At 38.7% G+C, this 12279-nt stretch overlaps 1 protein-coding gene across 4 annotated transcripts in view; it reads left to right on the top strand.

Annotated features, from left to right (window-relative positions):
* Positions 1 to 10367, top strand: part of LOC115006882 (pre-B-cell leukemia transcription factor 1-like) — a 60222-nt gene extending 49855 nt beyond the window's left edge. For 2 of the 4 annotated variants that reach the window (XM_029429483.1, XM_029429482.1), the window contains exons 7-9: positions 2106 to 2218; positions 4209 to 4298; positions 6874 to 10367. In XM_029429483.1, the coding sequence (XP_029285343.1) occupies positions 2106 to 2218; positions 4209 to 4298; positions 6874 to 6966 (296 nt within the window). In that variant the 3' untranslated portion in view covers positions 6967 to 10367. The remainder of the gene's footprint in view (positions 1 to 2105; positions 2219 to 4208; positions 4299 to 6873) is intronic. The other 2 variants (XM_029429485.1, XM_029429484.1) reach the window with 1 other exon arrangement.
* The last annotated feature ends 1912 nt before the right edge of the window (positions 10368 to 12279 follow it).

The following is a 12279-nucleotide window of genomic DNA, read 5'->3' as shown; positions in this document are numbered from 1 at the left end:
TAGCCAACCTGAGCCCCATGCCAAGTCTCCCTATGCTTACTGTCCTTTTGTCTTCATCTCAATTAATCATGTTCTTCATGTATGACTATTTAACTCTGTATCCATCATGTTCTGCTGTACTGACATTCAAATGATAGGTCTGGTGATATTCTATACTTCCTTCTTATTGTCAACAAATCACAAAAAGATAAAACTAACAATGAATTAACTCTACTAACAAGTACTACCTGATATATGTTCTTCCTCTGTGCTGTAGAGCTCCATTGTTGTCTAAAAACTAGCATCAATGTCTGTGGTTAACACAAGTAAAGAAATGTCCACGTTTTGTTTCATGACATAAAATATGTCAGTAAATACCCCCTCGTGAATTTTTAAGCTTTTAAGTATCTTTAAAAAGGCGGTTGCTAGTAAGTGGCTAAATGAGACTACAGAGGTTGTCATCGACATTAAACGCCGAACACTAGTCCGCCTTGAGTTTGGTGGTGACGTGAGCCACAACCGTGGAGTAGTTGTGTCTTTTTACTTTCGATTGTATTTACGCTTGAGAATTTATAAAAGTGGTGTTCATTTGTGAAGATTATCTTGCTGAACAAAACAATTAATTATCATAAACGTTTATTTTCCACAGAACTTATTTTCTTCAATAATCTAAAATCCAATGGAAAAATCCCATTGGCTTTTCTTCTTCTAACATTTGCAAAAAACACTACAGCACTCTACTGTTTTAGGGAATTATTTAACCTTTTGAAAACAGAAACTATACATTTATGACTCAAGATTTTCGTCTTCAGTAGAAAGGGAAGGGCTTGGCTCTGAGTACCAGTAATAGGGCAGCAAAGTCAGAAAGTACTTGTTTTAATTGATTAATTCTTTGGGTTTTTTTGAGACTTCTTGACAATAAGAAAAAAACAATATTGCTAGCCTTATCTTTTAAAGATACACTCCATTATTTTGAGAAATGTGTGTATTTGTCATTTTACCAGTGCTGTGCCTCAATTTGGATAATTTTGTTAGTACACTTCCATGTAGTAAACTGTGTGTACTATACTTACATAGTGCGTGAATTTCAACAGGGTATTGTTGTCTCAAGTCGAAGAGCACTTACCGGAAATGGCGATCGCCACTGTTAATGCTAGCTAGCTAGCATTGGTGTTATCGTTTTGCAATACCAAATCATTACAGACAGCTAAACTAACCCAATATACATACTGGTGGATTTTATCCAATAACAGAATAGTTGTTTACATGTATAACATACATGTGTATAGTGCAGTGTTCGCCGGAGCAACCACAAGATGGCGTTCCACACTCAACTTTTTGACCGTTATGAGTACACCATCCAGGTACTCGTAGTGCACTGCATTTTACATACTTGTCAGTATGAAAACACTTATACACTCATAGTAAGTGTAATTATGAAAGGACTCAAATTGAGACACAGCACAGAGATCAGGACAGGAAACATGTTCAGCCTAGCAGAGAACAAGTATGGGAAGCAGATACAAACAACTAGCTTTGATCCGTGAAAAACAAAGTGGAGGAAAATTATCTTAGACCAATTTAAATCTGAACCGTTTAAATTGTTGATCCTGTTGTAGCCTACCAAGTAGTCAAGTTGTGTTAGGTGTTAGGTTGTGAATGTGGCTTAGCATTTTTGTCAAATGTGACAGAGCTAGGCTAGCAGTTCCCTATAGTGTTTGCACTAAACTAGGCTAAACACATCCTGAGCCTACTCCTCAACTCTGTAATTATATTGATAATTTGACCTTTGGTTAGACAGCACGAATGGGGCATGTGGACTGCTTTTTCAATTCTTATTTTTTCCTAGATGTTGCTTAGCCATGGTAACATCTTCAGAGCAATAATATACAAATGACTTTCTTATCTATGTTTGGAGGTAAACACTTGACACACACTGTTGTGTCAGGTTACAGCTGTATCTCTTCTGTCCTGATGTTTCCATTAGTTTCCTCTCTGGCTCCATTCCTCTCATCTAACAGAGCCTGTGTGGCTGCTAGCTAACCTCTGCATGATGCTCCATCGACTTGCTTACCCTGCTTGCTCTCTGTCTCTCTGTGATGCGAGTGCTCCATCTCTCCTTTCAGGTTCTGCTGGCTCTTTTAACATGTCAAACTCCGGGGACTTGTTCATGAGCGTGCAGTCTCTCAATGGGGACTCATACCAGGGGGCTCAGGTGGGAGCCAACGTGCAGTCACAGGTAGGGTCGCGAGCAGTTTAGCAGATAATACAGAGGCAGACCTCCTTCACTTACCGTAGACATTTTGACTTGTCATGCATAGGTGTAACTATTATCATTAACTAGAGCTGAAACGAAAAGATGGTTAATCAATTAGATAGATAGATAGATAGATAGAGAGAGAGAGAGAGAGAGAGAGAGAGAGAGAGAGAGAGAGAGAGAGAGAGAGTGATGACAGAGACAGACAGACAGACAGACAGAGACAGACAGACAGACAGACAGACATAGAGAGAGAGAGAGAGAGAGAGAGAGAGAGAGATAGATAGATATATAGAGAGAGAGAGCTAGATAGATAGATAGAGAGAGAGAGAGAGAGAGAGAGAGAGAGATATAGATAGATAGATAGAGAGAGAGAGAGATAGGTAGAGAGAGAGAGAGAGAGAGTTAAATAGATAGATAGATAGATAGATAGATAGATAGATAGATAGATAGATAGATAGATAGATAGATAGATAGATAGATAGATAGATAGATAGATAGATAGATAGATAGATAGATAGATAGATAGATAGATACTTTATTTTACATTGCATTACATTAGAGTTCATTTATTGATCCCGAGGGAAATTTAGGTTAGTTAGTTTATTAGTCAATGAAAGAAAAATAATTGGCAACTATTTTGATAATCGATTAGCCATTTTTTGTAATTTTTGAAACTACTCCCAATATTCTCTGATTCCAGCCTGTTAAATGAGAAGGTTTCCTGCTTTTCTTTGTTATATATCATTATAAACTAAATATTTGGACTTTTGGTCAAACAAAACAAGACATTTTAAGACGTCACTTTTGGCTCTGTGGAATTGTGATGGACATTTTTTGGCCATTTCTTAAACTTTTCATAGACTAAAAGATTATCGATAAATTGAAGAAATGATCGACAGATTAATCGATAATAATCTGAATTTGAACCCCTAGTCTTAATATCCAAGTAATATCATAACTCTTAACTATAATCTCTTAACTCTAATTCAGTAGAAGTAGCTACTTATTTAGCATTTGGTTATACTTGTTTAAAAACGCTACAAATCTAACACGTTAATTAAGATAATGGGGCTTATTTCCTGAATATGGTGTGACTGAAAGACTATCAATGGTGGCAGCCATCTTGGAACAGTGCGTGAACTCCCAAGTAGGAATAGCCAAGTCTTCCTGTTTTTCCCATTCCAACATTGCGTGAATGCAGAATTAGTCATGTCTTCTTGATTTTGTCTTTAACTATTATACTTGCTTGATGAATGAATTTTACTTAACATTTAATTGTGCTGTCTGAAAATGTATTTCTAACCTTAATATTGCAAGCCTTGCTGCCATGTTTGTTTAATGAAACTGATTGATTCAACTTCAGTTCCACTACACATATTTTACCCTGTTCATGCACACTCCCATTACAGTTCTTCTACAGCTGCAAAGGAGAGCCAACCCCAAAGTTGTTTTAGTTTTAGTTTTTTTCTGAGCCGGGGGTAGGGAGTAATATTCCGAGAAAAAACAAACTTTCCAGAGATTAAAGTCGGAAAATGTAGGAGACAAAACGTACAAATTTACGATCAAAAAACTTGAAATATAAAGTCATGCATTTGTGAGAAAACTTGGGAAATTGTGTTGTTTTTATAATGGCCCTAATATGCTGTTGTAGAACAGAGTCATCATGTAATGTTATTAATTATACCTGTTAGTTTTCCTGCTATGGCAAGTTAAGATGTCTAATGAAAAAGTGCTTTACATGCTTTTACCGGCTCCACTAGAGCTTCTTCTCAGTCTCTAGGGCAGAATATTACTTACAATGTGTTCACCATGTGAATAGTTTTTATCCTAAATGCCTTTTTTGTTTGATTGGACCTTGTTGTCTCCAAAGATATCCTTGCAGCCGTGTACTCTTCGTCTTGTCACCCCTCTCTCTGTTCTCTTGTGTTGACTCTGACCTTGCTTTGTTTGTTGTTTCTGAATGTTTCAGGTGGATACCCTTCGCCATGTTATCAGTCAGACAGGCGGATACAGTGAAGGACTCACAGCCAACCAGATGTACAGTCCGCAGGGCATCAATGTAAGGATTCTTTTTTTTCTTCTTTCACTCCCTACCAATTATTTCAAAGCCATAGGGCTCAGAATGCCACTTAGTGGGACTTGTCTCTGCTCCATGGTCACCTAGTTGATTGCTTCTGTATCGCTCGCGCCATGGGCAGCACACTGCCTGGCGTACGCAGGCATGTGGCCGGCCACACACATGCAGGGCCGCCGTCTGAGCCTGTCACGTCGGATCAGGTCTGGTGTAGCACCTGCAGCCACGTACAGTCAGCCGTGAGCGAGCTGCACAACCAGGTGACACCTCCTGCACTGGACTTCAGATCCCTCTGACCACCAGACCCGTGATCAGCCGCCCCGCGGCCAGAAGCTCCCATTAAAGACAACGCCGCTAAAAATAAAACCTCACGCCACTGGGAACAACTCCTCATGTGCCATCGGGGTGTGTTCCTCGTATGTTTTTCTTATTTTGCAGCAGAGTTCAGGGGGAGAAGTGGGGGTTGTGATCGAGTGGGGGGGAGGGGGTTGGGGGTTGCTCGCTGGCGGCTGCAAACAGTAGGGAAATTCACAGCGACAAGCCGTGTCGTAAAGGGGAAAATCGATAAGACAGACACAAGGAGAGCAGAGTGTGGACTTGGGACAGCAATCCAAGCGCATTGCTCAGATCATGTTCCTGCCACACTAATGGCCCTGACAGCGAGCCGCGCTGAGAGCACGAGGACGGTCACCGGCGCGGCTGGGCTCCTCCGCTGTCGTCGTCGTGCCTCAGTGGCCATATGATAATCAGATGAAATGTCTCCCGTATAAAAACATGTATGTGTATTCAAATGGGCTCCCCGGCTGCTCCGAGCGCATCCCACAGCCAGCTGTACGAGCCCTGAGAGGCCGCTAACGTATTCAGGCCCTGTTCTCTCTCAGTCCTTTGACCTCACAGATACGGTTCTCCTTGGACGCCTGCTTGCTCTACCACATCTTACACTGCCACAATATGCTGTGTTATTCACTTTTATACCCTGTAAAGAAGCCCTGCAATGCATAATGTAAGAGCGGGATATCTGTCTGCCAGGCTGTTTGCCTGTGATTTATGTAGCTAAAGCTAGTAAGTTACAAATTTTGGCTTCTTCACTCGCCTTTTTACTGCGATATGTGCTCTGCAGTTTTCTTTGATCATGATAGTGTTATTTTCTGTCTGTTGTTATGTTATATGGTGTACGCTTTATGTCATCTCAAGCTTTTCTGGCCTGTTTTAACTCACACAATTCAGAGCAAAGAGCTCCAAATTGATTATACTATGAAAATGATACATTTTAAAGTATTTTTTACTTTTATTTTTACAACTAAAAAAATATATCTAAAAAATGCCAATACATCAGCTTTAGATGTCTCCTCCAGCCGGTGGAAGAAGTACTCAGATCGAGTAGTAATACTACAGTATAGAAATACTTTAAGTAAAAAAGGTCTTGCATGCAAAATAAGTAGATATTAGTATCAAAATATACTTAAAGTACTATATAATATATAATATATTATTGATTAATCTAAATGTACATTACTTTAATGTTGCAGTTGGTAAAGGTGGAGCTTATTTTTTATTTTACGCACGGACGGTTAGCTTGTGAATTTCATCAAGGGATCAATAGTAATAGTAAAAGTATTATCTTTATCCAATGTAATACATCATAATTAATTTGTTCATGAATCTACAAAGTAACGTTTTAAAATATATAGTTGAGTAGAAGTATAAAATAGCAGTATCTTAAAGTTGTATTTAAGTAAATGTACTTTGTAACTTTCCACCTCTGGCCAAATGATGAAAGAGTTAAAGGAAATATCTTGTGTGAAATTTAAAAAAGCCTCGATATTGACTGAGCAGATACATAATGCATGCTGTGGATGATTACAGCCGTAATTACAATTTTGGAACAGGAAGTCAGACTTTCTACAATCTGACCTCTCCACTTTTGATCACACACTTACTGTCTGCAGTCTTAAATAACAGGCTTTGAAATGAAAGGCTGTCGACGACCATTCCCCCGTTTTTCTGATGGCTTTAAACTTACTATTAATATCCCAAAATGCTCTTTACCGGCCTGTCTGTGGCGGTGTAAGGCCCTCGTAGCTCTTATTGTATGTTAATTCCTGCTGTCAGCGTCACAATTAGTGCATATGACGTTGATTGTACATGTTTTGTTTCAGAGGTCTTTTCATACAATTTACATATATTATTCATATTTAAAATGAAAGTGACAGGCACTTATTTTGAGACAAAATCTTTGTATTTTCTTCATTATATGAATTTGCGTATGTAGCGTCTGATGGGCTAGAGACTGTAATTCAGTCCATTTATGCTTGGTTGAAAACATGATTTTATATGTTTTCATGTCGGTCTAATTCTGTGATATTAGCTGTAATTCCAGATTTTCCTCCGAGCCAGGAGGCAATTTAGCTTTAGGCTCAAAGTACATCCCAGCGGTCCACGCCGCGTTCTTGCACTACCTCGCCCTCAGGACTTCCATCCGTAGTACCTCACTGTGTTTGACCCGCTGCATTGTGTATGAATATAAAAGTAATTCACCCCCCCTTTTTTTTCTTCTCAGGCAAACGGTGGCTGGCCGGATGCTCCAACCCCCTCATCTGTGACTTCGCCTACAGAAGGACCCGGAAGCGTTCACTCTGACACCTCCAACTGATCCTCCACCCCCCACTCCTCCATCCTCTGCCTCCTAACTTCCTCCACCAGTGCACCCCCAGCCACATCTCCCAAAACTTAAACCCCATCGGGGCTGGACGTGACGTACTGTACGTCGCCACACGGCGGGACACAGCTGGGGTCTGGGATGACATTTACAGACAAATATTTCACTTTTCCTATCTGGACTACCGCGTATGGGGACTCATATCCACACTTCACAGTTTGTACAGTTTCCACTTGATGTCCATGTTGCCTCTTTGTATTTCTCTTACATTATATATCCACACAGTAGGCTGACAGCTCGCAGCATAAAGCCCCACGTCTTGTAAATTGAAACGCTTCCACACTACCTCGATTCGAAACAACGACAGAGAAAAACAACAACTTCGGTTTTCCCAAAGTGGTAGTACTTTCTATGACTTTCCATGTCAACAATGCACTATAAACATACTTATAATGAATTATAACCTGTTTATAGATTATAAACACTCATATTCATATTCATAATGATTTGTAACAGTAATAATACATAAAAAAAACATAAAACATTTTATAATAACTTATAAGGTCAAGTTTCATAACTGACATTTGTTTTGCATGATCATAGTGTATTATAATTCTCATTGTTATAATACATTATTATCTTTTCATAATGCTCATTGTTTACGTTAAGTAAAGTGAAAATTCATTTTACAACTTTATGTGTTCTTGTATAGATTATTTTGATATTTCTTCACTTTGCATTTCTTAAGTGTTTATAATGCATTAATGTGTCATGATTATTGTTATAAAGTAGATTATAAGTATCGTATAATGTAAGTTTAATGCGTTACTGACATGGGCGTCATAGAAAGTGTTACTACAAACTTTATATAATAATTTAAATGTGACTGTACACACACCCTGCCCCGTCATAAGCCCTCTGTTTATTACTGTGTTCACTCATTTTGTTTTATCTATCGTGCCAAAGTTCAACCCTGGAGGTGAATTTTGATAATGTTATGTTTCCAATTTTCATGTCATACTTTTGTGAAGTATTATTATGTTAGTCCAGTCATATTAGTCAGGTAATATCCAAAACTCGAATTATATAGTTTGTATTCAGAACTTCTACAGCAAACTATGAGATATAAGGCATTTTATATTTAATCGCCAGAGAAGCAGGGTTTCTGCTCATGTGCTGAACAATAATGCCAATAATTCACAATTTTTAGCAACAAATTGAGTGCGACTCACAAAAAGTTGAAGTTCTGTCATGCGTGTTGGCTGCATCCACAATATTCAAAGAAGAATTGACCTGAAACACTAAATCGTGACAACATGAGCAGCGATTATGACGCGTCAATATGTGTTAAAGCACAAGAACACCTAATGATTGAACTCAAAGGGTAACATTTGTAAATGTGGAAGAGAAAAGAACATTAAGATTTAACAATAGGAGTCTTATATGGAAGAAAAAGAGTGCGCGTACAGAACATGATCAGACAGTCAGTGAGGTCAATGTAGCCAAATACTGCTGGTAACCAAATCCAAAACAACAATTGTAATTCAGATTGTAAGGTTCCATGTTGCATGTCTTTTCTATGAATTCACTTTTCATTTGTGGAATAATATGTGTGTGATAATCCTGAGAGTGCTTTGGGACATTTTGAGCAGATGTTTTTGTTTTTCTGAAATTAAATGATTCTTTACACAATAAGACGGTTTTTACTTTGTGTGCGAGCAAAAAACTAATTCTGTCCTCAAAATCTCCCAATGCACGCTCAGGATTGTGGCACAAATATAACTCCATACGCAGTCCGTTACTTATCCCGTAACCCCGGTTCTCTGATAACAATAGGCAGAAGATTTGAAAGAGAACCTTGTATTTTACGTATTCAAGAGTCTCTTTACTTTTTTTTATTTGATTTGTTTTAAAATGACACTAAAATTTACACATCCATCGACAAAAAACAATCCAAAATGTGAAATGACATTTGTGATTTTTTGTTGTTGTATGTACAGTATAGTATGTGGTCTAACACGTATACTTTATTACAATAGTCCTCATTTGCATACTTTGATACCAAAAAAAGGCAGAATTTTTATCCTCTACATTGGGATCAGCTTTATCAACGTTTTCTTTTTTCCTCTTTTCGTAGGATTTTATTATCTACGGTACGAGTGAGCATCTCATAATGCTCTCTGTATTCAAAGCCAAAAAAATGCAGTTGGAATACAGTAGTTTATATAAATTAAAACAGAAACAAATACCCTGATGGCACACAAATCCAGATAATGTTTGGATATATTTTTATGTCTCCATTTTGTGAATAACTCTTTTTTTCATTCGATATTATTTTGCTTTGCTACAGGACTGTTTCTTTTTTTATGCTACCATTATATGTGAATTAGCCCAAGAATGCTCTATATACAGTATGTAGATATGCACCTTTACTCTTTTTTTGCATCTTTGAATTTGGACAGTAGCCATTTTAACGCAGCCTGACGGAGTTGAATTTAAGGGGAAACCCGTGGTATGACTTTCTACTCAGACCGCCGAAACAAGCCTGCCTCCAAGATGGCTGCCGTCAGAATGAAGGTGACGTGAAAAGTCAGCGTTAACTTGGCCCTCTGGCTTTGTTTTTTAGCTGAACTGAACCCTTACGGAAAACTAAATTCAATCCCGACATCCCAATCGGTCACAATACAGCCTGAAAACCACAGGACTTTTTTAACAGTTGTCAGTGTGTTTGTATTTATTACACATGTATGAAATCATGGATGTTTCAGAGCTGCTGTCAGGAGGTCAACCGCGGCATGATTCCACCAAACAAAGTCATTTGGATCACTCCTCCACTCACCTGCTCAGTGTTACAGCGGAGGCCGTGTCTTCTCATGTCATTGGAGTGAACTGACAGCACCGGCCATGCAAGGCAAACGCAAGGATTGTTTTTGCAGCCCCCTCGAAGAAAAAAAAAGGCTTAACTCTACTTTTCACATCGCCTGTCAAATATTATCGAAGCTTCATGTAATGATGCTTTTTAGTTTTTGAATATAAAAGGAAAAGAGACATGAAAAAGAAAAATGAACAATTTGTAAAACATGAAATGTTTTATTTGTTGCATGTCTTTTTGTTCTTCAATAAAAAATAACGTACTGCAGTGTTTTTGAATGTTAACTTCTTTTTTATAAGGATTTCAGAGTGAAACCGTGGAGCCTTTTTCTTGACAGGTTTTAACTTTTAAGATCTCTGCGTATGTAAAAAGGTATCAAATGGAAAACAATTGTCTTTTTAATTCCAATTCAAAAACCTGTTTTTTCTGTGGAGAAAAATAGCTGAAAGGTGTAGGTTTTATGGTCTCTTAATTTGTACTGGCAATGCGTATCCCAAATAAATAGTTTCTTTTGTTGCATAAATTGCAGTTTTGTCATTTTTTGTGTCAAATCTCATGTGCTTTTAAGTTTTCCACAAATGCACGGCAGGATTTCGTCTGAAACTTGTGCTTTCTCCTCCAGACTTTTGTAACAGGGTCAAGGTCAGGAGTCACTGTAGGATACAAGTTTACACGTTGTAGACTTGTCAGGCCAACACCTCTGGATAACATTGCACGTCTCACTTCCAACTACGCCGCTGCACGCAGGCATTTTATCACCACTAACATAGCACCGGAGCTCAGCCGAGCTGCCGAGGGTGTGAAGGGGACATTTTCACAGTTTTCCGAAGTGAGTGAAAGCTGTGCGCTGCCGGCAGACAGACACCCCCCCTCCCTTTCCTCCACACACCCAGCTCCCTCCGAGGCATGGTTAATGTGCGTTCCCTGAAAGAGGCGGAATCCACACTTATCTCTCTCCTCCAGATAAACCAGACAGGATGTCTGATGCTGCTCCTCCAATTCATCCATCCCTGGGAAGAAGAAAAAAAGGAGGAAGAGGTTGAAACATTAACTTGTGGATTAGGAATAGGTTCCCATGAGCATCCAAAAATCAGAGAGCGTGACAGAGACTGTGGGAGTGACATATGCAAACATGATCAAGTGTAATTACATGGAGGAGCCTCCTTGTTTCTATCAAAGGGCTACTGTTTAGAGTGCATCAAAGGCAGGAAGTGCTGGCCGTGTTTAATTTATTCATGTGCTCCGACAAACCAAAAGGCATTGTGAGGCTCATTCAGTCATTACATGGTGAAAAGGTATAAATCCAGTTCTGAGTGAAATCACTGTACGCTCTTTTTGAATTTCTGATTCCTTTAACAAGAAGGCTGGATAGCATGCTACACCGTGACAAATGTTATGAAGGTTTTAAAGAAGACTACGCTGATCGTAATCCACTCTACAGGGTGAAAAGAAACAGAATCAGAACTATCTGAAGTATTTCATGATTAAAAAATACATGGCTGAAATATGGGTGAAGAGTCATAAATAAAATGTACCATACAAAAACACAATAATACATTTGAAGTGAATAATATCCATTTAAAAAGAAATAAGAATCAGAGGCAGTTGTTATTATCTTTGATCTGCTACGACAAGTGCAATTCATTCCTAGCAATCGCTCATCTGATGATATGCAGGTCAAAAAATGCCTCGATGTCTCTTGGTTTGAACCGGGATGTAGTTCGGTTGAAAGAAAATTGGGTACGACATGAAACTGCTCACAGAAAGCTCTGTGGATTTTGGAGTAACCGGGTTATGATTTCTGGAAACAGAATTTTTCAAATGTTTTTTTTGCTGATTTGAGCACCACAAGACGAGTGCATCTAATTCCATTATATTGGAGAGAAGGCCGACATCCCTACGGCTGATATCTCAAACACTCTGCTCCTCACACCAACACTATCTAGATTGATAAATAGCTCTACAGGTAACAGGAAAAATATGTATTTTAGATTTTGCTGTGAACTGTTGCTTTAAGGTAGCCTCTGCATTTTTGGATTTAGAGGAATCCAGTTTTCAGAGAGTCAAAGTGAAACCGGTACTTCCGGGATTCTGTTCCAGAAGTAAGAACACAACAACAGGCTGTATTGGTACGGTTAAAAATGGCAGTACATACTTTCTGATGGATCTACATCAAGGGAAAAATAGATCTTTCTAAATCATGTACGGAAGCCCTCAAGTAAGAAGTAAGAGGCAAGTAAGAAAGGAAATTCTGGTGATCCATTCTCTAAGTCTGATCTAAATAGTTTTCTCTCCCGTGTTCACTTAAGAACAGAAGGAGAAAAAAGATCTTGACGGGATAATCTTTCTCAAAGAAAAGAAAAGGTTTTGGCAAGTGTTTGCTGTTGGCGCCACAAGAGATGCACCCCATGTTCTAAATAGGACTTTTAATGAGA

Source organism: Cottoperca gobio, chromosome 4 (assembly GCF_900634415.1).
Source record: "Cottoperca gobio chromosome 4, fCotGob3.1, whole genome shotgun sequence".
Classification (NCBI taxonomy): domain Eukaryota; kingdom Metazoa; phylum Chordata; class Actinopteri; order Perciformes; family Bovichtidae; genus Cottoperca; species Cottoperca gobio.
This window is presented reverse-complemented; position numbering and strand designations above follow the sequence as displayed.